This window comes from Miniopterus natalensis, chromosome 11, assembly GCF_054644295.1.
Source record: "Miniopterus natalensis isolate mMinNat1 chromosome 11, mMinNat1.hap1, whole genome shotgun sequence".
NCBI lineage: Eukaryota > Metazoa > Chordata > Mammalia > Chiroptera > Miniopteridae > Miniopterus > Miniopterus natalensis.
Window position 1 is genome coordinate 59,703,632 of NC_142091.1, and position 27,316 is coordinate 59,730,947.

General features: G+C 40.7%; 1 protein-coding gene and 2 pseudogenes across 3 annotated transcripts; 1 reads left to right on the forward strand and 2 right to left on the reverse strand.

Moving 5' to 3' along the window:
* Window positions 1–2,463: 2,463 nt before the first annotated feature.
* On the forward strand, window positions 2,464–23,834 carry TCP11L1 (t-complex 11 like 1). Of its 3 annotated transcripts, none has more exons than XM_016206192.2 (9): window positions 2,464–2,688; window positions 7,059–7,191; window positions 9,779–9,899; window positions 10,641–10,861; window positions 14,028–14,164; window positions 16,279–16,484; window positions 19,738–19,919; window positions 21,632–21,804; window positions 23,287–23,834. In XM_016206192.2, exons 1-9 carry the CDS (start codon window positions 2,526–2,528, stop codon window positions 23,487–23,489), a joined length of 1,539 nt encoding a protein of 512 aa, XP_016061678.1. In that variant the 5' UTR covers window positions 2,464–2,525; the 3' UTR covers window positions 23,490–23,834. The 3 variants fall into 3 exon arrangements, with proteins under 3 accessions (XP_016061678.1, XP_087677929.1, XP_016061679.1); XM_016206193.2 differs by having other exon boundaries at window positions 2,608–2,688; window positions 7,063–7,191; XM_087821803.1 differs by lacking the exon at window positions 21,632–21,804.
* LOC148092039 (large ribosomal subunit protein uL15 pseudogene) lies at window positions 3,358–3,976 on the reverse strand (annotated as a pseudogene).
* On the reverse strand, window positions 9,137–9,522 carry LOC107531963 (NADH dehydrogenase [ubiquinone] 1 beta subcomplex subunit 4 pseudogene; annotated as a pseudogene).
* Window positions 23,835–27,316: the final 3,482 nt, after the last annotated feature.

The window sequence follows — 27,316 nt, forward strand, 5'->3', positions numbered from 1 at the left end:
TTCTACTCATTTTCCTGTGCCTCCAGCTAGTGCTGAGTGAAGTGACCCTCTTTCCCCTCCTCTCCCGCTCCAGACATGTTTTTAAATTGTATGGAATCCAAATTTTTTTCAGCAAGACCAGCTCAAATGTCCTCTTTTCTGGGAAGGTTATTGGACTCTCCTTCCAAGCAGAGTTAGTTTCTCCCTCTGCTCTGCTTCCTTAGTGATTTCATAATGCCATTAAGGCTTAAGTTTCACTATGTTTCCTTGTAGCAAAGCCTGCCTCTCCCAGACTAGACCATGCCTTTTCATCTTTCTATTACTATTTTTTATTTTTTGTTTTTAAAAAATGTATATATCTTCATTGATTTCAGAGAGAGGAAGGGAGAGGGGGAGAGAGAGAGAGAAAGAGAGATAGGAACATCAATGATGAGAGAGCCGTTGATTGGCTGCCTCCTGCACGTCCCCGACTGGGGATGGAGTCTGCAAACCCAGGCATGTGCCCCCACTGGGAATCGAACTACGATCTCCTGGATCCCAGGCCGATGCTCAACCGCTGAGCCATGCCCAGCCGGGCCTATTACTATTTAAATAAGTATATTTTGAACTGGATTTAAGGCAGGGATGACTGCCAGATGTCTAGTAACCAGTCCTACAGGAGTTCAGAGAAAGGTCCAAATATTGATGAGGTTGGGGAAGTGTCCTGGAGGAGCTTGGACTTGAGCCGAATCTTAAAAGGATGGGTTAGTCTCCTTAGCTGAGCGCCATGTCAGAGATCTGGAAATCCTGCCCTTTCCCCTCACTGCATAGAATGAATTACTTCATCCTTTCTGAGCTCATTCCCAGCCTGTGCAGAGTATAAAATTAGAAGTGTTTTCCTTTGTCCCTTCCCGTAAGATATGCTGGTAACACTATCTTTTGGGTCTTGGAGCATTTCCAGAGCCAAATAGGGTTTAGGACTGAGAGGAGATTGGTGTCTAGAGTGAGATGTTGGAAGGTAAAGGGGAACTGCTTTCAAGCAGTCTTCAGGATGTGAGTGTGATCTGGCTGTAACAGGTCACTGTATTGATCGCGAGGCTTGATTCAGCTAATCTGGCTGTCTAGGCAGGTGTTCCCTCCCTCCCTCACCGCTCCACATGCATTTCTCCCTAAGCTTCACTCTAGGTCCGAGAAGACGACCTTCCCCGATAGAGGACAGCACTGTTCTTGGGTCAGCGGTATATGAGTAGCTGCTTTCCCCTCCTAGAACCTCCAAACAAGCTCTCAAGGTCCATTTGTAGGAGAATGTAGGGTAGTCAAGCTTCTAAGACTCCAGACACATCCAAATGGGGCACTGCATTTGGCAGTCTGCCTTCCAAGAAAATACAATAAAATTTTTAAAATGAAACAATCTTCATATTAATAATATAGGCCTGAAAATGTAAATTCCAGTAACTTCATTCTATTTAATGGAGGTATCTAAAATTTCAGGTTATTATATCAAGTGATTGATTCTTCTCTAATGTGCAGAAAAGAGTCTGCCATACCTCCCAGAAGCAGTGGACATTTCTTTTGATCTCTGGATTATCTCCCAGGTGTAGTAATAAAGTCTAACTAGTGTTTATGAAAATGTTTTGTGATCTTCAAATGCTAATAATGCAAATACTAATTATTTTCAGTAGTGGAAATGCAGGAACATTATGTCTTTCTTCTCCCTTAGTTGGAAACACCTTAGGAATAGAGAACTCTAAAACTAGGGTGGGGGGAACAACTTGACAGGAAATTTACTGTGGTTACTGTTCCAGGCCTTTAACTGGCCCAAACCGATGTGTTATTTCTATTCTAATCAGCGCAAAAAAAAGAGGAAAAAAAAAAAGCCACACCCAACCACATATATCATGGTTATTTACAACTCCCTGCTTTACTCACCATCCTTTTCTGCTGACTGGCAAGAAGTTAATAAAAGTATTTGCCCCACACATTCTTCTTAAATGCTTCATCAGAGTCTACCTTCCCTCTGTCATCCCAGGTATCTTACTCACATAATGGGATCAGGAAACCAACTCCAGCCCAGCATGTTCACTTGGAAAGCCTGATCAAAAGCATTATCTCCAAAGTTTTCCTACCAGTGCTCAGGGATGAAACTAAAGAATTTAAGAATTGAATCACTCTTTGAATTAAAATAGGAGCAGGCAGTTTATAGTGTTATCTTCTAACAGTTTAAAGCCCTGTGTTCTCATGACATGGTACTCAGGAACGGGACAAAAATATTCAAACGTGTTACTCTCTCTCAGAGGTACAGGTCCATAAATTTGATAAATAACAAGTGTCATTTTACAGGTGTCTGTTTAATCATTGAAGTAGAGTGTTGTAGCTAGATAAGATCTTAGCAAGCCTATTTATTTTACAGATGAGAAAGCTGAAACCCAAAGAGATTAAATGATTTTCCTAGAGTCATGCTGCTGCTAGTCACTGACAAAGCTAGAACATTTTGCTTCATTTTTTTTTTTCTCTCCTAGGTTCATTTTTTTTTCTTTTTTAAGGAAAGTGAATAAACTTAATTGAGAATGTCTGAAAACCTTGACAAGTCCAATATAAATGAAGCAGGAAAATCAAGATCAAGTGATTCTGAACAAGGCTTTGAAGCTGCTATGGAAGGTTCTGATGACGCTTTACAGAAAAAAACAAAGTCGGGCTCTCCTAGCACCCAAAGAGTGCAAAGACCTCACTGTAAGCAAATTTGACTTTGGTTGGAAGCAATATTATCATTTTCAGAGGATATTTGTATTAGGCTTCATTGTATATGTGACCATCAGCTAGGTTCTAATAATATGATAACATTGTCAATAATTAGCATTTAAGAACAGTAACAGTTTCTTAACTGGTAACCTCGTCACTTGTGGGTTTTCAATTACATGAGAAATTACAATTTTAGAACAATGTCCAGAATATTTCTTTCTTCCTGCAGCCTCAGTGACATTCCAATTTCTCTGAAGTATTCTGAAAAATAGGAGGGTAGAGTACAAATTGCAGCTTTAATTAAAAGAGTGTTTGAAAGTCTGAGGCAGGTTCCAGCCAGGACTGTGCTTGTGCAGGTTAAAAAAAGGGGGAGGGGTTGAATGAGAGTGACTTCTCCACACCCTAGGTTCATTGCCTGGAGCTGACTTCCCACATGTTGAGGGGATTCAGATTCTTGAACTTATGTGGTGAAGTCACTTCAGATCCCTGGCAGGAGCGGGCCTCTTAGATGAAAGGGTGGTAGTTTGCAGAAATTCCCAGCAGTTGCCCCAACTCATGTCTTTTATTAAGAGTACTTACACTTTTTGAAGTGAGTCCAAAAATGGAAGTTTTAAGAGGGGATGTCATAGTCTAAGAATGTCAGTGCTGATGTTATCTCTTTTAAGTGCAGATGATCAGTAATTTCTCATAGTTGGAAGAAGTACAAGCATTTTTGTGTTTGAGGTGCACTTCTTTTAAAGCTATCAGGGTCCTTCCAGGTAATTTGTTAGTCAACATAGGATTCTTTTTTCTTTCCCCCTGGAAAAGCACTTCAGAGCATTTAATGAACTTTCCTCCATGTGGCTTCAAGCTACCTGGACACAGCACCCCTCCCACCCCCCCAACACCCTTAGTCTTTTCCTCAGCTCTTCTGCTGAAGAACTTGGCCTTCATGATGACAAGCTGCTTTGGGAGCTTTCCCTTCCCCAGAATTTTGTAGTAGCCCAGTTGCACCACGAGTGATAGGAGCAGCTCCAGCCTTGTTTTTGGCAGCATTTACCTGTGTCTGTTCACTGACCAAGGTCCACAGTTTATCAAGGTTCACAGTTGGGCAGAAGCCCTAGTTCCTCTTTAGTGCCACCAAAGTAACCAGGTGATATTTGTTGAAGTTAATCCTGTGATAATGCACGTCATCAGCATTCCCTCAGCCTCCCAGGGGCTTCCCGTTCTTGCTGATGCAGCTGTGGCCCTAGCTCATGTGGCTCCAAAGTTTCCAGGTCTTCCTCAGTCTGGATGGCATGTCAGCGGCCAAGATGAAAGTTAACATTGTGTTATTATAGGAAGCATTGGTGGGCCCTGTTTTATTACTAAGAGAACTTGTTGTATTTCTGTTATTTTCATAAATTTAAGACGATCTTACATTTGGAGATTTTTGCAAAACCAAGGTTAAAACAAAACTTGGATTAAGAACTCATAGTTTAATAACTCCTGATGCTTGGTATTGATATACCACAGTGGGAGTTCCATTTTTTGATAAGTGGTAACAGAAAACACTGACTTGAAGAAATTTAATAATTATTGTATATCTAATAAATCTCTACTGAGTGCCTTCAAATTTTTAATCAACTTTATTGTGGTATAATTTATACTATATAATAAAATTCACCAATTTTAAGTGTGCAGATTGATGAGTTTTGATCAATACATTTACAGTTATGTCACTACCACCACAATCATGAGCTGCTAGAACATTTCCATCACTTCCCAAAATTTTCTCTGCCCCTTTGCGTGAATCTTTCTCCCTCTTCCCCTATTCCATGGCAACCACTGATCTGCTTTCTGTCGCTATAATTTTGCCCTTTCCTTTGGTAATTTTTTTTTTTAATTCTCACCCGAAGATATGTTTTTAAAAATTGTAGAGAGAGGAAGGGAAAGAGAGACAGAAACAATGTGAGAGAGAAACATTGGTTGCCTTCCACACTGGTGACCAGGGATCGAACCCACAACCTGTGCCCTGGCTGGGAATCAAACCTGCAGCTGTTTGGTGCACAGGATGCTGCTCCAACCAATTGAGCCACACGGGCCAGGGCGAGAGTCATTTTTTTACACATTGCTCCCTAATTGTTCTAGCTCCATTTGATTTAAAAACAACAAATTTTGCCTTAACCACATGTATACTTGACGTGTGTGTGTTTATCAGTCTGTTTCTGGATCTTCTGCTCTTTCAGTTGTTATATATGTCTGTCCTCATACCAAGAACACACTGTCTTGTTTATTGTAGCTTTACAGTGGTATTGAAATTGGTTAGTGTGAGTCCTCCAACTTTCTTCTTTTTTTTTTCCCAAAATGATTTTGACTTTTGTAGGTCTGGTGCATTTTTATAGAAATTTTAGAATCATTTTGGCAATTAAAAAATCTTGTTGGAACTTTGGGGTTGCATTTTATCAATAGATCAATTTGGCAGAAATTGACATCTTAATAATATTGAGGCCCGGCCAGGCATGGCTCAGCGGTTGAGTGTCGACCTAGGATCTAGGCAATCGGGGTTTGATTCCTGGTCAGGGCACATGCCCGGGTTGTGGGTTTGATCAATGACTCTCATCACTGATGTTTCTATCTCTCCCTCTCCCTCTCCTTTCCTCTCTTTAAAATCAATAAAGATGTATTTAAAAAATAATAATAATATTGAGAATTTCTATCTGGGCTTTGATTTTGGAAATTTATTGTGTTTTTTTCAATATTCATGAAGCAACTTTTTATTATTGTCATTAATATTTCCTGGAATTTTGTTGCATTTTCCCAACTTCCCATTATGTGACCAAATAAAAATTTTTGGTCAGACAGGGTGTGACCAGCTCTTAGATTTAGTTCCCTTTTATTTTTTATTCCTCACCCGAGGATATTTTTTCCATTGCTTTTCAGAGAGAGTGGAAGGGACAGAGAGAGCGAGAGAAACATCGATGTGAGAAAGACACATCGATTGGTTGGCTCCCAGATGCGCCCCAACCGGGGCTGGGAGCGAGACTGCAGCTGAGGTAAATGCCCTTGGCTGGAATAGAACTCGGGACCCTTCAGTCCGTGGACCGACGCTCTAACCACTGAGCCAGACTGGCTGGGGCTAGTTCCCTTTTCTCTGATGAGCCAAAGAAAAAAGTAAAAGAGGAAGGAAAATTATTTTTCACTAACTTAAGATCTTTGTAACTATTAAACCCTGTGCAAACCAGTGACATTATCTCATTTTAAGCCCAGATCCTGTCATATGACATAAAATTAGTATTGTCATCTTCTAGGCCAGTGCTTTTCAAAGTACAATTTCTGTGACCATCAGTATCATCTGGAGACTTGTTAGAAATGCAGATTCTCTGGCCCCACCCCAGACCTGCTAAATCAGAAACCCTGAGAGGAGAGCCCAGCAATCTGTTTTTACAGCACCCCTCAGCCACCAATTCTGTTACAGGCTAAAGAACTGCTTTCATGGACTTTATTTTAAAAACAGCTTTATTGATACACAAACAAATGTATGTATTTATCATAGACTTTTAAAAAACCAGGAATTACCCAGTGTTCCTTGGCTCAGAACGCCTGGGGAGATTTGTATGAGAATTTTCTTTTTGGAAGATAAATCTCAAGTTTTATCAAAGGAGAGAGAGTTATGGAGACCAGTTATGGGGCTATTGCCGCAGTTGATACAGATGTGAAATCTACAGGACTTGGGTATCAGGGCAGTGGAAAGGAAGAAATCAGAGAGGAATCAAGGTTTTGATACAGTGAGCCTGCATTCTACAAAGTTCTTGAGTTACACACCCTCTTAATTTCTTCATTGGTCAGCTTTAGAACTCACATTCTCACTTGGTATCTGTAAAGGGTAGTGGTTTTAGCATTGTTTAAACAGCGCCTGGCACCTAAAGTACTTGCTGCTATTTTAATTTGGGGAGATTGAGTGATGGCACAGCCTTAGTGGTGGAGCAAAATGTAAACTGCTCATCAGAATGAGACAGGAAATCTTAAATCTGGCAACTCCTTTTTGTCATTTAGAATGGGTAGGCAAAGGAATTAGGAAATAAACTCTCAACATATCGGTAAATAAAGTCTATGAAAGTTTTTCTAAGTCTCAGTTCATTCATTGTAATAATTGTTCATTGACTAGCCTTAGTTAAAAAACACACCGTGTTTTGAGTATTGTAAATGATTTCTGCTTTTGGGACTGTAGGTTAAAAGAAAAAAATAATATACATTTATTGTTTGAAATTCCCACAATATTTTCATAATTAGAGGCATAACCAAAATTATTAGCTGGTACCAGAACCACTTCCTTCTCCTTACTTTAATAGAAATTCTAGTCTAGAGAAGCAAATCTCTTACACTGGGTTTTTTTGTTACAGCTAGTCCTCCTCGTTTTGTGACAGTAGAAGAGCTTCTAGAGACAGCAAAAGGAGTCACTAACATGGCTCTAGCCCATGAAATTGTAGTAAATGGAGACTTCCAGATTAAACCTGTTGAACTACCAGAAGACAGGTAAGGCGGTTACTGAGTTACTTGTTTAGTAGAATACAGTGGCACCTCGGTTTTTGAATGTCTCCGTTGACGAACATTTCTGTTTACGAACACCGTAAACCCTGACATAAACACTTCGGTTTCCCAGCACGCCTCGGAAGCCAAACATGCCACACGGCTTCTGCTGAGGGCAAGATCCTGAGGCCTAGCTATTGGCTGTGCATCCCTTGGTTCTCGAACGTTTCAGAACTCAAACGGTCTCCTGAACGGGTTACATTTGAAACCCAGGTACCACTGTACTGTCATTTCCCAGTTCTGGAAATGTTTTCTTCACTTGTCACTATTCAAATACACCTCTCCTTTTGTATGTTGCTAAAAATATTTCTATACCAAGAATTACTAGAGTTTGAAAGCAGATGGAAGGACTACTGATCCTTCAAAATGTAAACAAAAGGTCTGGAAATCTCCTGTGGGAATCTTTCATGTTAGCTTCTCCCTTCGCTATAGGATTTAGCTGCCTCATATTGTGTTTTCATTGCATTGTTTCATTCATGTTTTTGTAACTTTTACGCTGTACTGTAGTAGTTGATTTTCTTGTGTTCCTTACCAGGTTGTAAACTCTACATAGACAAGGATTGTGCATTATTCTCTGTATCCCTAGCACCTGGCAAATATCATATTGAATCTAAAATGTGCATTTAAAAATGTATTGTCACAAGAAAGAAATATTGTTGCCCATTATAGTTGTGAAAGTGCAATGGAAAAATAAAGGAGGGGCCCTGGCTGGTGTACCCGTGGTTAGAGCGTCGTCCCATGCACTGAAGGGTCTTGGGTTTGATTCCCGGTAAAGGGCACATACCTGGGTTGCAGGTTAGATCCCTGGCCCCAATTGATGTGTCTCTGTTACATTGATGTTTCTCTCTCTCCCTTTCCCCACTCTCTCTAAAAATCAATGGAAAAAATTTCCTCAGGTGAGGGTTAACAAAAAAAAGAAAGGAGAAGGAATGTCTGCTGGGTTGGCAAGTTCTAATATCTCCTACAATAGGCTTCTAAATAAGACTTTCACGACATTTTTATGTGTTCTGCAAAGATAGTACTTTTTGACATTAATAATGAAGAATTACTTGTTTTGCTCTCGTGATATAATTACTAGTTTTAATGAGATGTTAAATATAAGATGATATAGTTTGGTACCTCATCTAAGCAGTTGTGTCATATATCACATGGGAATAAGATATTTTTTAGGAAATAAAAAGTGCTTCAACCTATATACATGCTGAACTGTTATCTTAAACCACTTAATCATAAATACCTTAGGAAATGTGATGGTATCAGAAAACTAAAAATTAACAGCTCTAAACTTTCCAGTATTCTTTTTATCATATGGCACTGTTATATGTTGTTAATTGGACTAATGCCATCTGTCAAAATAGTTGAAAGTTATTCTTTCCAATGAGGTACTTATTGAAATAAATCACTAATTAAAAATAAGAAGGTATGTGATTAGTTTAAGCCTGTCTGGTAAATCTTCCCTTTATTCAAATTTTTTAAAAATTTCTCACCCTAAACGCATAGAATTTGTGTTTTTGAAAGTGATTCGATAATAGCCAAAAAGTAGAAATAACCTAAATGTCTGTCAATACATAAATAGATAAATAAAATTTGGCATATCCATGTAATGGAATATTTTTCAATCATAAAAAGGATCATGTCACTGATACATGTTACATGGATGATGATGCTTGAAAGCATGTTGCCTAGTAAAAGAATCCAAACACTAGTCCACATACTGTACAATTCCATTTACATGGAACATCTAGGAAAGGAAAATCTGTAGAGATAGGAAGTAGATTAGTGATTGCCTGGGGCTGGGGGTGGAACTGGGCAGTGGAACAAGGGACCTTTTTTTTTAATGATTAATAGAAGATTTATTTAAACAATAATACATATGGTCATCATGCTAGACTTAATGTGAGATGTTAAATGTTTGATCCAATTTTTGTTCCTGGATACATTTTTCTTTTGTATATCAATTTTAAAAACATAGTATCAGAAGAAGTAGGACCCAATTCCAATCACAACTCCTAAGAGTGAGGTCTTGGGAGTGGGTCTGAAATTGAGGTAGATATTTGCTAATCTTGCTTAGGTCTAATGAGTCAAAGCAGGATCTCTGATGGGCCCTCGGCTGCTGGAGTTGTTGTACTGAAGCAGGTACTCCCTTTTCAGCTGGGATCTTTTGGCCATCCTCTCAGCTTGCACCTTTCAGGTTTCTGGAGATATGTCATATTCAGCTGGGTCAAGGGTAGGGGGCAAGGTGTCCAAGCTCAATGGCTTGTACTCAGGGAATGACATCTTTGGAACCTGGCACAAGACTCAGGCAAGAGGGGTCTTACTGAAGTGATGGAAATGTTTTGAAGTTGGATTGTGGTAATGGTTGCACAACTTGATGAATTTACTGAAAATCTTTGAATGGTATGCTTAAAACAGGTGAATTTTACAAAAGTATGTAAGTTATAGTTCGAAAAAAGCTGTTTTAATAAAAATGTCTTGAGGCTCAAATATTTTATTTGTTTTTGCCTTTTTTTCCTCCCTCCTCATTTGCTTCTAGTTTGGAAAAGAGAGTAAAGGAGATTGTGCATAAAGCTTTTTGGGATTGCTTGAGTGTCCAGCTAAGCGAAGACCCCCCAACATATGACCATGCCATTAAACTTGTCGGGGAGATCAAAGAGGTAGGATGAAGAGCAAACTGTGCTGCTTTCGTGGTGTGTTAGGGATATTCAACTTCTCTGTGTTACTGTGCTGGAAGACTAAAGTTAAATTACTTGCTGAAATGTGGATTAGGAGTATTTTTGGCTTAATGCCCCTTTTAAAATTTCAAATAAGCTATAATTACCTGAAGATGAAGAAAAAGTTAATATTTTGAAAAGTTAATGTTTTGTAGCTGAAGAAAAAGTTAATATTTTGAAAAACAGAATTATGTAAAGAAAATTTATTTTATTACATATAGGTGATTTATAAAGGTATAGACATGGTATAGACCAGGTATAGACATGGTCAGTTTATAGTGGCCAAAAGTGATTCAACCTGTGGAATAGAGAAGGCATTAAGTGAAAGGTAGGACTGTTTTTGCAATACCTTTAGCAGTAGTATCAAAGAAGAGATGTATCCGTGGAAATCGGCATCTGTGGTTGGTCCACAGGCTCTTGTTAATGAATGTGTTTTATTTTTCTCACTTTTATTCATGTTGTATCCAGTTGAGTGCTACCTAGAGCTTAAATGGAAACTTAAGTAGCTAGTCTAAATGATTTGTAAACATGCTTTTCTGTAGATTTATTGAATAAGGGGTTAAAATATATGCAACATTATAGTAACGATAGGTTCTCATTCTGGTACATATTAGTTCCTTTATATATAATAAAAAATGATGTCTGACTAAGAAACTGATTAAACTTGGCTGTGCTCTTTTGCAGACTCTCTTATCTTTCTTGCTGCCTGGTCACACTAGACTGAGAAACCAGATTACAGAAGTCTTGGATCTGGAGCTGATAAAGCAGGAGGCAGAGAATGGGGCCCTCGACATTTCCAAGCTGGCAGAATTCATTATTGGCATGATGGGGACACTGTGTGCACCTGCTCGAGATGAGGAAGTTAAGAAACTAAAGGACATTAAGGAAATAGTGACCCTTTTCAGGTATGGGAATTGTGTTAATCACCTCAAGTGTACCTAAAACACAGAGCCTGTTTTTAAATTTAGACTTCCTCGAGTATAGACATTCATGCATTTAAAAACAAAATTTAAAAACAAACATTTTATAAAATATAGAAAGGTAGAAAGAAGGAAAAAATTCACCTATAATTTTACTACCGAAAAGGCACAATCACTATTATTATGTTAATATATATAGTTTTAGTTTTTAACCTTAATGTTTTTTTAAAAATCCAGACCTACAGAAAAGTCACAAAAATAGTATAATTAACACTCATACATCCTTTATGTAGATCCCCCAGTTTTTAACATTTTGTCATTTTGCTTTCTTTGTATTTTATTTATTTATTTTATTTCTTTAATTCTCACCTGAGGACATGTTTTTATTGATTTTAGAGAGAGGGGAAGGGGGGGACAGAGAGAGAGAAACATCGATGTGAGAGAGATATCAATCGGTTGCCTCCTGTACCGCCCCGACTGAGAATCGAACCTGCAACCTAGGCATGTGCCCTGGCCAAGTATCGAACCTGCAACCTTTTTGGTGTACAGGATGATGCTCCAGCCAATTGAGCCACCCAGCCAGGGCTCCCAGTTTGCTTTCTTTTTATATATATGAGTATGTATGCATGTACGTGTATTTTTTTCTCCTGACCCTTGTGAGGGTTAATGGCAGATGTTGTAACGTTTCACCCTTAAATATTTCAACATCTCCTAAGTATGTAGATGTTCTCTTACATAATCAAAATACAAACAAGATATTTAATAAATTTAACTTTAATGTAATCCTATTAACTAACATATTTTATATTAACTTTCTTTGGCCTTTGCATGTTCATATTTAAATATATATAATTATGATTAAATTTGTATAATTTTTATGCTAATACGGGCAAAGAATTGACTTGATGCCACCTTTTGGTTAACTGCTTAGCCATGTGTTTCTGTGAACAGATAAAGGTGTTATGCATCAGAATGGTACTAGGCAACATTACTTATGGGGAAAGTGACCTCTGATTGGTAAATTACATCTGGACTGAAAGGAATGATAATGAACTATAAATACTGCATGGGACACCATACACTGGACTTCCTTTAGTGGGATAACTTTTATAATTGGATGTGCCCCTGGTGGAGACCCTAGAATCCATGCTGTAGAGTTGTTACAAAATATATTAGCACCCAAGGTTTTTAAGCCAGTGGCTCCCACATGTCTGAGTTGTGTGCCTGTTGAAGAGGAATGCTTGATGCTGCCCTGTTGGCAAGCTGTGTGAACAAATGATGCCAAGCCTGTGGCTTATGGCAGTCTTGTAAGTTTGAATGTTAAATTGAAACTAAGGAGACTTCGTGGTGGGCATTGCTGGCCTGACTTTTTCTGTTAACATTATACTAATCATTTCACTTTTTTTTTTATTTGATATTTTATTGATTTCAGAGAGAGGAAGGGAGAGGAGAGAGATAGAAACATTAATGATGAGAGAGAGTCATTGATCAGCTGCCTCCTGCACGCCCCCCCTGCTGAGGATTGAGCCCGCAACCCAGGCATGTGCCCTGACCGGGAATCGAACTGAGATCTCCCGGATCACAGTTTGATGCTTAACTGCTAAGCCACGCTGGCCGGGCCACTTATTTTTTAATTGAAAGTGTCATTGAGATAATTGTATATTTGCATGGAGGTGTAAGAAATAATATAGTGCTCTTTACCCAGTTTCCCTCAATGGAAACATTTTGCAAATTATAGTGTATCACAACCAGAATATTGACATTGATACAATCTACTGATCTCACTTAGCTTTCCTGTTTTACTTGTGTGTATATATGTGTGTGTGTGTATTCATTTTTATTTATTTATTTGTTTTTAAATTAATTTATTTTTAAAAATATATCTTTATTGATTTCAGAGAGAGGAAGGGAGAGAAACATCAGTGATGAGCCCGGCCGGGTGTGGCTCAGCGGTTGAGCATCCACCTAGGATCCAGGCGATCGGGGTTCGATTCCCAGTCAGGGCACGTGCCCGGGTTGTGGGCTCAATCAATGACTCTCTCATCATTGATGTTTCTATCTCTCTCTCTCCCTCTCCTTTCCTCTCTCTGAAATCAATAAAGATATATTAAAAAAAAAAAAAAAAAGAAAAGAAACATCAGTGATGAGAGAACCATTGATCCTGCACGCCCCAAACTGGGGATCAAGCCTATAACCCAGACATGTGCCCTGACTGGGAATCAAACCGCGATCTCCTGGATCCTAGGTCGATGCTCAACTGCTGAGCCACTCCTGGCTGGGCTGTGTATTAATTTTTATATGATTTTATAACCTATGTAAGTTTGTGTATATGCTACCACATTCAAGATACTGAACAGTTTCAACACCACAAGAATTTCTTGCATTGCCCTTTTATAACAAACTTACATTATTTTTAAAAACTTCCTGTAAGCGTTTTCAATGGCTGCAAAATATTCATTTGCATATAATTAAAAAATCTTTTGGTTAAAATGGACAATTCGATTTTTATAATTATTTACTATTTAACTCTGCAATGAATATCTTTGTGCACAAAACTTTCATCTGTATTTTAGGTTCTTTCCTAAAGATAGGTTCTTAGATGGGTTGACTATGTCACGTCTGCTCATCAGGCACATTCAGAAAATGAAACAGCAGTTATGCCACCAGAACTAGAATGTAAAGCATGTCCTAAAACTGAGAGAGACTGAGGTAGGAGGAGAGGAGAAAGGAGAGTTAATTATCTTTCTTTCCTAGGAAAGTGAATTAACCTATGTGAGAATAGCTACCAGGAGGTGAGTTCTGTGCGCCTTTACCTCAAGTCTTGGACTCCTTCCTTCCTCTGTCGCTGCCAACAAGGCTGACCCAGAGCCAAGCAGTGCATTTGGTCTAGACAGGCAGTTGGAGAAGCTTTGTTTGCCTGGGGGCAAGGGGCGGGGACAGAAGGCAGCTTAAAAATTCATAGTCTTTTCAAACTATTATTTAAGCTTTTGTGTTTTCTAAATTTGTTTTTCTTAATCTACTTTCTCATGATTTTTCTAACTTATCTTGCCACCCTTTTGGAGATGATAAGACACTCAGATCACCTCTTTTTGTTAAAACAATGTTACTTTACAAGTGTCCAGTCCTAAATCCTTTTATCTTTTTCTTTTAGGGCAATTTTTTCTGTGTTGGACCTAATGAAAGTGGACATGGCAAACTTTGCTGTCAGTAGCATTAGGCCACATCTCATGCAGCAGTCGGTTGAATATGAAAGGAAGAAGTTTCAGGAGCTCCTGGAGAAGCAGCCAAGTATGTTTAATGTTTCGGGGTTTTCTTCTGTCATCTGTGTTTTTTCATTTTAGTTGTGGTAGCTTGTTGCATGACAATATTGTTTTTAAAACAAAACTAAAATTTAGTATGATAATAGTCTTATTTGAAGAAAGAAAAGCACAAGACATTAGAACTTGAAAAGAAAATTTAATTGACAAGCAAGAGAAATATAAGTGGGATATAAAAATAGAAATTTGAAAGAATGAAAAAGTCTTAAATAGGTCTTTAATGATGACACCAGTTTGAGATAAATTTCATAGTTGGCCTTGATTTTAAAACATGACGAACTTCTTGTGATCGTTGAATTTACTTCCCTCCTCTCTGTGAAGTACATCAAAAAATTTCTCTTTGCTTCTGCTTCATATTCATAAATCTGCTTTCAGACCCCAAAAAGTCCTATTTTTATGAGCCTCCCAGACAGCTGCAGGAAAACATATGACTATAGAATCCAAAACTGTGTTGCATTCCTAGGGTGCTTGTGGGGTCTCTGCATTGGCAGCTGTTTTCTGGGTAAATTGCAGTCTTCACATCCAGTTTATGACTATTCCCATCATAACTTTACTGGTCACAGAGTGAAAGTGATAATCTTGGCATAGACTGTGAATTTGCCTGACGACAATAGTTCATTCAGCCCCAGGGAGAGAAGTTCGAGATGGTGCTGGGACAGGAGGAGAAGGAAAGAGCAGAGGAGAAGTGTCAGCACCAGAGGAAGATTGTCGAGTGCTCCTTATGTGCCAGGCCTGTGCCAGGGCGCATGTGCACTGTCATACGTTACCCTCACCCACTGAGCCTGTGGGGTAGGCCCTGTATTGTAACCTCATTTTACAGATGTGGACATAGATTTGAGAGATTTTTGACCAGAACTGATTGACCACACAGTTCACTTTCTCAACCAGTGTTGCACTGCCCCTCAGGAGACATCCAGGGCTGCAGTTTGACAGGCCCTAGAGCCTAAACGTGAGCCAGGGCCCAGCGAGGGACACACTGCTGCAGGGCGGTGGTACTGCTCCCTGAGCTGGTCAGTCCAGTACTTATTATTCACAGTGGAAAAGCCAAGGTTTCCCAAAGCTGCAGGACTATGAGAATGCTCTTGACAGAAGGATAAAGCAAGAGCGGAGCTCAGAACCAAGAACTTCATGTGGTCACTGTGGTGACAGAAGCAGAGGTGTGTCCTCTTGCAGCAACGAGGAGTGAACTCCAGCCATGGCCTTGGCTGCCCACTGGTTTTTAGGTGGACTCCACTGGCAGAGTTACAACACGTTCTAGGACCTGGTGGAGGAATTTTTTGCTCAGATAATGTGGACAGAAACCTCATTTTCTTTCTCTTGTGTCCTCCCTCAGAGCCCCTGGTGCATTACTCAGCTTAGAAAAGTATGGAGATGTGATGGTGAATGAAAGACCACTGAGGGCCCTGGCCGGGTAGCTCAGTTGGTTAGAGCGTCTTCCCAATACACCAAGGTTGTGAGTTCAATCACCAGTCAGGGCACATACACGGATTAACTAGTGAATGCATAAATAAGTGGAACAACAAATTGATGTTTCTTTCTCTCTCTCTCTCTTTCCCCCTCTTCCCCCCTTCCTTTCTCTCTCTCTCAAATCAATAAATTTAAAAAAATTTTAAAAAGACAGCTGAGGTGTCCCTGACAGTGCTCCAAATGCTATATAATACACATCAAACATGTGACGGAGCTCTCCTCACTCAAGGCTGATAGTAAACCAGATTGATTTGAGACTAAGATCTAGACAAGGAAAAGCCTGGGAGGGAGAGAAGAGAGGGAAGGTTTGTTGAACATCTGTAGATGTCAAGGCCTGGCTAGGTGGTGGTTTATAGATCACGATCTTGTTTCATTCTCACAGCAGATTATGACGTGATATTCATTTCTTTATCTTAGGAATTTGATGTTCAGACAGATTATGACTTGCCTTAGATCACTCAGCCAGTAATTAGTGATACTGTGATTTAAACTAAGTTGTGTTTGATTCCAAAGTCCATATTCTGTACTATACTACACCTCCAGGATGATCTTCCCTAAAGTCATTCCTGGAAGCATCCCTCCTGATGGTCATAGTAATGTCCACAGCCTTGTTCACAGATTCCCTGGACTTCGTCACCCAGTGGTTGGGAGAAGCCGCAGATGACCTTATGAATCAGAAGTATAAAAATGCCCTGCCAGTGGGGGGAGGGGCCCCTGACTCTGGGGACAGTCCCATCCCAACCATGCCAAATCCTGTTGCTGTCCAGAATTGTGCTTACCTGAAGCTTCTGAAATGGGACCACCTCCACAGACCTTTCCCTGAGGTAAGTGCTCCAGAGCAGGCTAACTGCTCATTTCTTTTTGTGCTGCTGAACTTTTTAAAAATAATAGTTTTGTTATGCTATAATTCATATACCACAAAATTTCCCCTTTAGATTGTACAAGTCAGTGGCTTTTTGTATATTCAGAGAATAACGTGACCATAGCACTATTTCATTTCAGAATATTTTCACTTTTTGTCTCTGTGGATTTACCTGTTCTGGACATTTCTTATAAAGGGAGTCATATAGTATCGGCCTTTGTGTCTGGCTTCTTTCACTAAGGCTAATGTTTGTCCATGTCGTAGCATGAGTCAGCACGTCATTCTTTTTTTTTTTAGTTGTGTTTTTCTTATTGTGGTAAAACAGACATTACAAAGTTTTTCATGTTTAAGTGTACAGTTTAGTGGCATTAAGTACATGCATATTGTTGGGCAGCCACCACCACCGCCATCCATCTCTGGAACTTTTCCATCTTCACCCATTGAAACTCATTCATTGCTCCCCTGCCCTTGGCAACCACCATTCTACTTCGCATCTCTGATTTTAACTACTTTAGATGCCTCATGTGAGTGAAATTACACAGTATTTGTCCTTCTGTGTCTAGCTTATTTTGTTTAGCATAGTGTCTCCAGAATCCATCGCGTTGTAGCACATGTCAGCATTTCTTTTAAGGCTTTATCGCTGCACCACATTTTTCTTATTCACTCATCAGTTGATGGGCATTTGGGTTGTCTCCACTTTTTGGCTATTGTGGATTGTGCAGCTGTGAACATTTGTGTACAAGTTTTTGTGTGAACATATGTTTTTAGTTCTCTTGGGCATGTACCTTGGATTAGTTGCTGGGTCATGTGGTAACTCTTAACTTTAACATTTTGAGGAACTGCCAAACTGTTTTCCAAAGTAGCTGTGCACCTTACAATCCTATCAGCAATGTATGCGGCTTCCAGCTTGTGCTGCTGAACTGCTATCCTGTTGTTACTCATCTTGATTAAACGGTAGCGGTGATGTTGCCTTTCAGTTTTATCTAAAGAAACTTCTTCCCCTTCCGTGCACAGCAGTATCTTTTCTTTTTATGTTTTTCACAGTAAGCACTTCTAACTGCTGTAGTCCTTTGAGAAGATGACTAACACAGAATTTCCCCATTTTGTCTGCATGTAATAGCTGGTTTGGTGTGTAGACTCCCCCCTCTTTTTTGAGGGCACTCTGGCTTCTGATCTCTAGCCTCAGATGCTGCTACTTCTCTAAATATCTTTATCTCTAAGTTCCTTATTGTTGTTTTCAGGATATTGGAAGCCTAAGGTTCCACCTCTCACCTCTGAGTTCTGTATTTTGTTCCAGAGAAGGTTCTAAAGAGGGTACTGAATTAGGGGCATGGAGCAGGGAGTAGTTCCTTCTGAATAGTGGCTTCTTCTCTCCTGGAGGGCAGTTGTCAGCCTTAAAAAAGAGCTGTGAGCCCAGCTGACATGGCTCAGCAGTTAAGTGTCAACCTGTGATCTAGGAGATTGAGGTTCGATTCCCGGTCAGGGCACATGCCCAGGTTGTGGGCTCGGTCCCCGGTGGGGGGTGTGCGGAAGGCAGCCGGTCAATTACTCTCTCATCATTGATGTTCCTATCTCTCTCTCTCCCTCTCCCTTCCTCTCTCTGAAGTCAATAAACATATTTTTTTTTTTAAAAAAAGGGAGCTTTGAGGAGAATGGTATTTTCATTGGGGACAGATGTCTACTCTCGGAATTGATCTTTGGGAATCTTCTGCATCCTAAACTCACATAATGCATACTACTGGGAGGCATCAAAGCAAGGACACTGCTGTCTGTCTAGCAAAATGAAGTAAAAAAAGAGGCGGATGAGAAGTCCATTGAAGCATCTGTGTTTTACAGTAGTCTCAGTCTTCTAGGACAGTTTTTACTTGTTAAGATGAATTCTGGGCTAAGACCCCAAATTGTTACTGTCTTGATTTGGTGTGTCAGTTTCTTATAGCAAAACCGGCCGTTAAAGTTTATTTGCTTAACCTGTAAAAACTAAGATCAGAAGTCATATCCCTTTGGTCTTTCTACTGTTCTTTCCCTCACTCCACACAGGGGACTTTGCCCTGGTAGGACCCAGGGTATCCTTAACACAAGGGCACAGTCATGGAAATTCACCACTGACTGCTTTCCAGGAGGCTTTGGGTTATTATCTGTCATTCCCAATTTTTCTATTTACTCTTTATTTTTCTTTCTTTATTCACTTACCAAATCTTGAGAGCCTCCTTTCTGCTAGGTACGAAGGATGAATAAGCGTAGGCTCTGCCCTCAAGGACTTTCTCCCCTCCTTCACTCTGGTGCCAGAGAGGGTGACTAGCTGTCTGGTTTGCCCAGGACTGTTGTGTGTGGGTGTGAGTGTTGGTAGGTGTTGGGGGGAGGGTGGTGTTTCCGGTCCAAAGTCTGTGTGCCCGATGCTTGGAAAAGCTAAAACTCAAAATGTCAGAGTCTAGAGTAAGTGAAAGTTTATTGATCAACAAGGCACCAACTAAGAAGATGGGAGACCTAATCCTCAAATCCACTTTCAGAGAGTACAGAGTTTAGCCTTCTTTTACATTAAGGGTATGGAAGGTGGGAGAGCCTGATTTTGTAAAACTCCAGCCACGAGCCGAATTCCTTTAATGATTAGCATGTTTGTATGCTGCGCAAAGCAAGAGTCATTAGCTTGAAGGCCTTGGGAATGGAGCAACCTTGCACACATGGAGCCAGCGAGATGGAGCATTTCACTCTTACAGTGGTGGTGGTGGTTCACAGAACTTGGGAATTTCATTTTTAAAACTGGGACAGTCCAGACAAACTGGGATGAGTTGGTCACCCTCACTCTGTACCTCATTACCCTTTCTTATCTAATGATATAACTTCTCTTGATTGAGTGTTGCCTCTGCCAGCCACTTTATATGCATGGTCTATTTTCATCTTTAAAACAGCCCTTTGAGGTAGGAATCCTCATTCTGCATAGCGCTGAGTTGAAAAACCTTGCGTGAGGTTATGCTGCTGCTATTAAATGACGGAGTCTGGCTCACACCCAGTCTGTCTCATGTTCTTGATGCGTGTGTTCTACTGCAGTCTTTTCAAGGAAGGGTAATTCACACATGATTCCTTTATGGCTCTGAAATGACTAGAAACTCTGAGGTAGGGAAACTTCAGAGATATGTGTGGGGGCTGTGGCCCCACCGCCCTCTGCTGGCCAGCCCGAATCTACAGCTCAGGGATAATTTCTGTTGTTTTCATTACAGACAGTTTTGATGGACCAACCTCGCTTTCAAGAGCTCCAGCTCCAGCTGGAGCAACTGACCATCCTGGGGGCCGTGTTGCTGGTCACATTCAGCATGGCAGCCTCAGGAATTTCCAGTCAGGCGAGCTTTGCTGAGAAACTTAAGATGATCGTGAAGATTCTGCTGACAGATATGCATCTGCCGTAAGTGGCTAAGAGCTGTGTAGAGAACCTTTTAATGGATGCATGGGAGACAGTGGGTGGCAGAGAGTAGACTGAACTGGGGTCTCTAAGTGTAAGGCAGAATCTGGGGCCACTCTCTAGGAACCGAGAGGAAACCTTTTTCTCCAACTTTCCCTACCCCAGCAGAATTTGTTCACAGTCACACAGTCAAAGTTAGAATCAACTCTAGGCTTCGCAAGGGCCTAGGATAGTAGCTTTCAAATGTTTCTGACCAGGGCCCATGGTAAGAAATTCATTTTCTGTTGTGATCTAGTACACACTTAGACACAAAGTGAAACTTACTCTAACTCTGCTTAATACACTCTGGTATTTCTATTCTATTTCATAAAAAGTACTGTTTGCTACTCACTGAATTGCTTTCACAACCAACTAACAGTTTGGACAATAAGCCCCAGGGAAAGTCCATGTGAGAAGCCATATTCCTCAGAGTTGCATGTATGTGATTAAGGTTTTCTGTCCTTTGGACATTTCTCATAGACATTTTGTGGTGGGTATAAAGTGGATTATTTTATCAGCCAGCAACTGATCTGCACTTTTGAGGGCAGCTGCTGTAACTGCTCTTGTGGTGAAGTCAGATTTGGTGATTTATGTGGTTTACAGCATGTAGAATATTTTTTAATGGTTTTAAGTAAACAAGGTCTGATAAGGTCCAGTTTAGAGGATTCTTCAAGGGGAATGTCCTCAAACATATTCTCATCCTTACAAAAGGAGGAATTTTACTGCTGAGTTAGCACAAAGCGTGGCTGTTGTCTGGTGCAGTGAGGGGCATGTCCACATGTTGTGACGAGGGGTTCAGTAGTCTTGACTTAGGCCAGGAGGTGTTTGCTGAGCTGAGGCCTAGCCTGAGACACTGTACAGGTGTAACTCTGAGCTGTCACCCAGCTTCTCTCCAGTAGAACTGCTCTGTCAAAGTTACTGATAAGAGGGGCCCTGTTCGGCGCTTCCTTAGGATTCCAGCCCTACACAGCCACAGTCACACTGACAGTCAAAGCTGGTGCGAGTGGTAAGTCCCAGGGCTTGTGCACTTGCTCCCACTAATTCTGCCATTCAAAGAATCTAGACCCAGAGCAATGGCAATTAATTGCCTTCTCACAGAATATCCACTGGCAGGAGGGCTCCCAGCAGACACTCTAGGAGAGCCTGGGGTCCCAGGAAATACAGAATCGAATTTTCTTAACTTTTAGGTTTCAATTTTATTTATTCTTTTAAAGTAGTTAATACAGTCACATGTTTTGAAAATAAAAAGGGAAAAAGCATATTGAATGAAAAGTTTCCCTCCCACTACTGTCCCATAGCTACTGAATTTCTGGTTTCTTGTGTATTCCAGAGATGTTCAAGATATTCATAAATCCAGGCTTATTTCACCACACAGATGCTAGCAATAAGTTGGGTTTTGGGTTGTTGGTCCTGATGTAATCTGAGTTCTCCCCTTCCCACTATCCTTTCTGGGGTTGAGTGGGGAGAGGGAAGGAAAGCAGAGAGGGGACAGAGACAGTCCTTGAGTCAGGTGTACACAGCCCGAGAGGTTAGGGGCAAGGAACAGAATCATAAACATTCCCTTTGAACACATTAGTTCGTGAATTGGTTATCATGACTTTTCTCAGGGCATGGGCAGATGTGCACTTTGTTTATAGGTTTTTTCTTCTCTGGCTTCTTGTTTCTCTTTGCTTAAGCTCCTTCCATCTGAAGGATGCCCTGATTACCATTGGGGAGAAAGTCTGCCTGGAGGTGAGCAGCTGCCTTTCCTTGTGTGGGTTCACCTCATTTACCACAGACAAGGAGACCGTGCTCAAGGGCCAGATCCAGGCTTTGGCCAGTCCTGATGACCCCATCCGCAGGATCATGGGTACGTTTCTGGGGAGGCAGGTAGTAGGGAGGCAAAGGTTTGGGCAAGAGAGCAAGGGGCCATCATTGTTCTGAAGGCTCTGATTTTGAAATTACAGGCCTAGGTTCAAAAGCCTGCTCCAACAAAAGCTGAATGATTCGTGGTTATTAGATTTCAGATTAGAGTAGAAGGCTGGATCAGTGGTGGTCCTGCTTCTAATGCTATGACCTTTTTTTATTATTCTTAGTAAAAGAATATTTTTAACTTTTTTTCATATTTTACAAAAAAAGAGGTATGTAGATTAGTGTTTTTTAAAAATCATTTTATCCCAGCCCTGCATTGGTTACAGTTTCCCCTGTGCGTCACCCCGGAGTAGCCTCTCGAAGATATTGTTGGGCCTTGGATCATCAAGATTAATATCATCGACCTTGGTAGAGATGCAGGAAAGTGCTTGTAGATAGACCACTGGCTGAAGAGCTGCTCCTTGTCCTGCTATCCTGGCTCTTTAGTAACAGCCGGTTATAGACATGGAGATAAAAACCTGCCCTCAGGTAGGAATGATATGAGAACCTCCACTTCTGGGTGAAGCTTCCAGCTCTGGGAACCTTAGAAAAACAAACTAACTTTGGAACAGGGGTGATCCAATTAGCAGTACCTCTGTCAGTGTTATTGGGTTCTGAAGGGTGGACATCATTTGCACCTGAGAGGGTTCCCCAGGGCAGAGTGTGGGCAAGTAGTGTGAAAAAGCCCATTCAATATAAATATCCCTATTGCTTTTGTAAAGAAATCTATAAGAAATGTGGCTTATACACACAGTTTTTTGGCTGATAAGGACACACAGGAGAGTACAGAAGCATTGTAGAAAGGAATGGAATATAAAGCACCAACTTAAACTATTCCTCAGAGTAGGACAACTTTACAAATGCCCCCAACTCCACAGCCTTCCATTGTAGGCATTAACGAAGGAAGTTCATGCTTCTTTCATAGGGGCTCAGTGGGAAAAGACATATCACAAGCCAACAATGCTCTTTTCTTTTTTGAACTTGTAATTCCTGCTTTATTTTTCATCCCACTCTTTATGAGATCTTCCACAGTGGCTAATGTTGGTCGCAGTATGGGTTGCTCCTCTGAGAGCAGAACCTGTTGATACTCTGGTCTCCCTTTATTTATTTATACATTTGTTTTTGCTTTCCACATGTAGTTTGAGCTTTTATAGGGGCCAGGTTCCATGCTAGGCACTGTGCTGGATGCTGGGGAGAGAATGATGAACACAGTAAACATGGTTCCTACTTTGATTAAACGAACCATCTAGTGGGGGAGAGGAAACATTACAAATGTGATGACTGTTCAGAAGTGCAAGGTGCTATGGGTACCTGATCTAGGGGGTGGTCAGGAAAGACTTCCTTTAAAAGGTGATTTTTAAGCTAAAAACTGAAGCATAATCAGAAGTTTGTAAAGTCACCCTGAACAAGAAACAACCCACTGCTTTCTTTTCTATCACAGATTCCCGAATCCTGACTTTCTTAGAAACCTACCTTGCCTCAGGTCATCAGAAACCATTGCCCACAGTACCTGGGGGATTGGGTCCAGTCCACAAAGAGCTGGAGGAGGTTGCTATTAAATTTGTTCGCCTGGTCAACTATAACAAGATGGTCTTCAGTCCCTACTATGATGCAGTCCTCAGTAAGATCCTTGTTAGATCCTAGCACGTATGCTCCCTACCGTAGCAGTATTAGCTACTCCACTCAGAATACCTATTCTCAACTATAATGTTGCTTTGGAAAATGGTCCTTTAGTACATTTCTATTTAATAGCATAGATTCCAAAAGGAAGAATATTTATTGTGTATCACTGTTGAAAAGACTTGTTGAAAAATGCGCTGAATTCTATTTTGAGAGTTTGTATTTATAAGTGCAAGTTTATAAATCAAAGAAGCTTTTATCTTGAGTTTCATAGGAAGCACTCAGCTTTTGAATGGTTGACTGCTGTGTGTCTCCACCCCAACTCTATCATGACTGTAGCTGCTTTTCCCAGGAGGCTGGGACCTCTCTCCTGTTTCCTGGGTAATTTTTCTTTCAGACACCCAAGAGTGAAAGAGAGTAAGCCATGACCTTGTTTAGACTCTTGACTCTCTGGCACAGCCTTGCACCCCTTCTCTCTCCAGGTATTTTGTGTTAGAAGGGCTATATATTGTCTTAGTGCCTCACCCCCCCACTGCCCCTATTTATTGCTTTTCCCCTGCCTGACTCAGCCAGAGCCCCAGAGACCTTTTGTTTTAGAGGAGAATTACTTGATTTTAAAAAGCTTATTCTTTTATACAAAATTAGTACTGAGTAATGATAGCAGTTATGATTTATGGGATCTAGAGAGAGGAAGTTCTTTGACTTTTAAGCTTTGAAAGTTAAGGAGAAAATATATGTATTAAATATGTGTTAATGTAATATAAAAGATAAATGTTTGGAGTTTTTACTGAAAAATTCACTGTGATACAATACACAAATGTACTGATTAGATTAGAATTCTAGCATTAGACTTAAGTGTTTTCAGATAAATTAGTATGAATTTACTACTTCTTTGATAAAGAAGTCATAGAAAAATCCCTGCGTATTGTGCAGTAATTTTTGAGGAACTTCAGTGACCAGAACTCCCAACATATCTTATAACTGAAAGAGGAATTTGGGTCTCATAGATGACTTGCTCTATTAAAAAAATAAAATGTGTGCATGTGCATGTGTATTCCAGACAGAAACATTGTATTAGAAGCAGAGCCATGAAGTTATTGGAGTGGTCTCCAACTGCTAGAACAGCAAGGGGTGAAATAATGCAAGGAATACCTTTATTAAAGGCAATGAGGACAGAAATCTAAGATGGTGGCAGAGTAGGTGGAAGCTACACTCACCTCTTCCCAGGACAAACTGGAATTACAACTAAAATATAGAACAATTATCCTGAATAAACAACTGAAGACTAGCTGAAGAGAAGTTTTATAACCAAGGATTTACAAAAAAAGCCACTTTGAGACTGGTAGGAAGGGCGGAGATGCAAAAAGGGCTGGTCCCATTCCCATGGGTGGCAGCTAAGGTCCTGAAGTGACATCTCAGCTGTAGGGGGTTCCCCCTGTGAAGTGTGGGATCTCACCCCAAACTGGGCTCCCCAGTCCAGAGCACCAGAGCCAGGAAGAGGAACCCACATAATATCTGGCTGTGGAAAGCAGTGAGGTTTCTGTCTACAGGGGAAAGACGGAAATCTGTGAGAGTCACAGGCACCTTCTTAAAGGGCTAATGCACAGAATTTTGTTCACTCACCCTGTGCTCTGATGGAGGGATGGCGGAGTGAGTAGAGTCTGGGGTTTGTGGCTCTAGGATCCCCTTTCGGAGTCCCTCTCCCACACTCCATCTTTCTTGGGTGGAGCACTCCCCTCCATAAGCATTAGCCTGGAGGAAAACAACCCCACTTTCTGGACTCCCTCTCATCCCACCCTGTGGAGCTTATGCCCTGCTGAGGAATACAGCCAAAGACTTCTTCAGTTACTGAGCCTAACAGGCAGCTGGCAAGCAGAAGCAGGTGGAGGTGGATCTCGGGGTGCCTTGGGACTTTTGCTGACCTGCCTCCAGGCCCTTCCTGTGCTTGGTCCTTCCTGTGCACACCCAGGCACAGCAGAGGCAGCCACAAACTGTATTGCTTGTAGCTCCAAACAACTTGCTGAGGACCAGTCACAGGCAGTGTCTTACATTGGCCTGCACCAGAGTCCCTCCCAAGAGGCACAATGCCAACATATCCAGGGGCCAGCTTCAGACAACATCAGAGCAGGATCCAGACAGCTTTACAAGTGGCATATCCAAAGGGAGATCTCAGCAGGCACCAAACCCTGCTGAAGAGAATTTCACTTCAGGTGGTGAGTACCTGCACAGCAGCTCACATGCTGTGGTCGGGGCTGAGCCTCATAGTCAGCCAGCCTGAGGGTTGATCCCATGCACAAATGGGCCAATAGTAATCAAGATTCAATTACAATAGGAGGGCCCATATAACCCATGTGAGAGACATTCCTAGAGCTCCCAGCTCAGGTGATTAAGGAGACTGCACCACTAGATCCCACAGGACACCTACTACATAAGGCTACCACACTAAGACTGGTAGTCATAGCAAATCTATCTAATACATAGAAACAAACACAAAGAGGCAGCCAATTGGGAGACAAACAGGCCCCACAGGAGAAATCTCCAAAAAAAGAGCTAAATGAAATGGAGGCAAGTAATTTATCAGATATAGAGTTCAAAGTAATGGTTTTAAGAATGCTCAACAGCATGAGAAAGGATATAGAAACCATAAAAAAGGAAGGTCAGAAATGACTACAATACCTGAAATGAAGAATACACTGGAAGGAATAAACAGTAGGTTAGATGAAGCAGAGGATCAAATCAGTGATTTGGAAGACCAGGTAGAAGGAAACACCCAATCAGAGTAGCAAAAAGAAAAAAGATTTTTAAAAAATGAGGACAGTTTAAGGGACCTTTGGGACAACATGAAGTGTAATAACATTTGCATCACAGGGGTTCCAGAAGGAAAAGAGAGGGAGCAAGGGATTGAGAACCTATTTGAAGAAGTAATGACTGAAAACTTCCCTAACCTGGTGAAGGAAAAATACACACAAGTCCAGGAATCACAGAGAGGCCCAGACAAAATGGACCCAAAGAGGCTCACACAAAGACATATCATGATTAAAATGGCAAAGGTTAAAGACAAAGAGAGAATCTTAAAAGCCACAAGAGAAAGATAGTTACCTACAAGGAGCTTCCATAAGACTCCACTTTCTCAATAGAAACATTTCAGGACAGAAGGGACTGGCATGAAATATTCAAAGTGATGAAAAGCAAGGACCTAAACTCAAGAACTACTTTAACCAGCAAGGCTATTATTTAAAATTAAAGGAGATATAAAGAGCTTCCCAGACAAGAAAAAGTAAAGGAGTTTGTTACCACCAAACCAGTATTACAAGAAATGTTAAAGGCCCTGCTTTAAGAAGAAGAGGAAGAGGAAAGAGGATCATAGTTAAAAGAATAAAATGGCAATAAATATGTACCTATCAATAATTACTTTATTTTTTATTTTATTTATTTATTTATTTTAAAATATATCTTTATTGATTTCAGAGAGAGGAAAGGCGAGGGAGAGAGAGAAATAGAAACATCAATGATGAGAGAGTCATTGATCGAGCCTGCAACCCAGGCATGTGCCCTGACCGGGAATCGAACCCCGATAGCCTGGATCCTAGGTCGATGCTCAACCGCTGAGCCACTCCCGGCCGGGCAATAATTACTTTAAATACATAGTAAGAAACAAAGAAGGACACTACGTAATAAAATAAAAAAAGGAGCAATCCAGAGGCACACTGGCCCCGTAGACTGTAGTGATACCAGGCTTAAGAGGAGTGAAGGATTATATCGGGGAACATGAGATTTCTCCAAATACATGCTACACGTTTTTTGTTGCTGGTTTTTTTGTGTGTTTTTTTTTATTGCAGTCAGAGATGTAT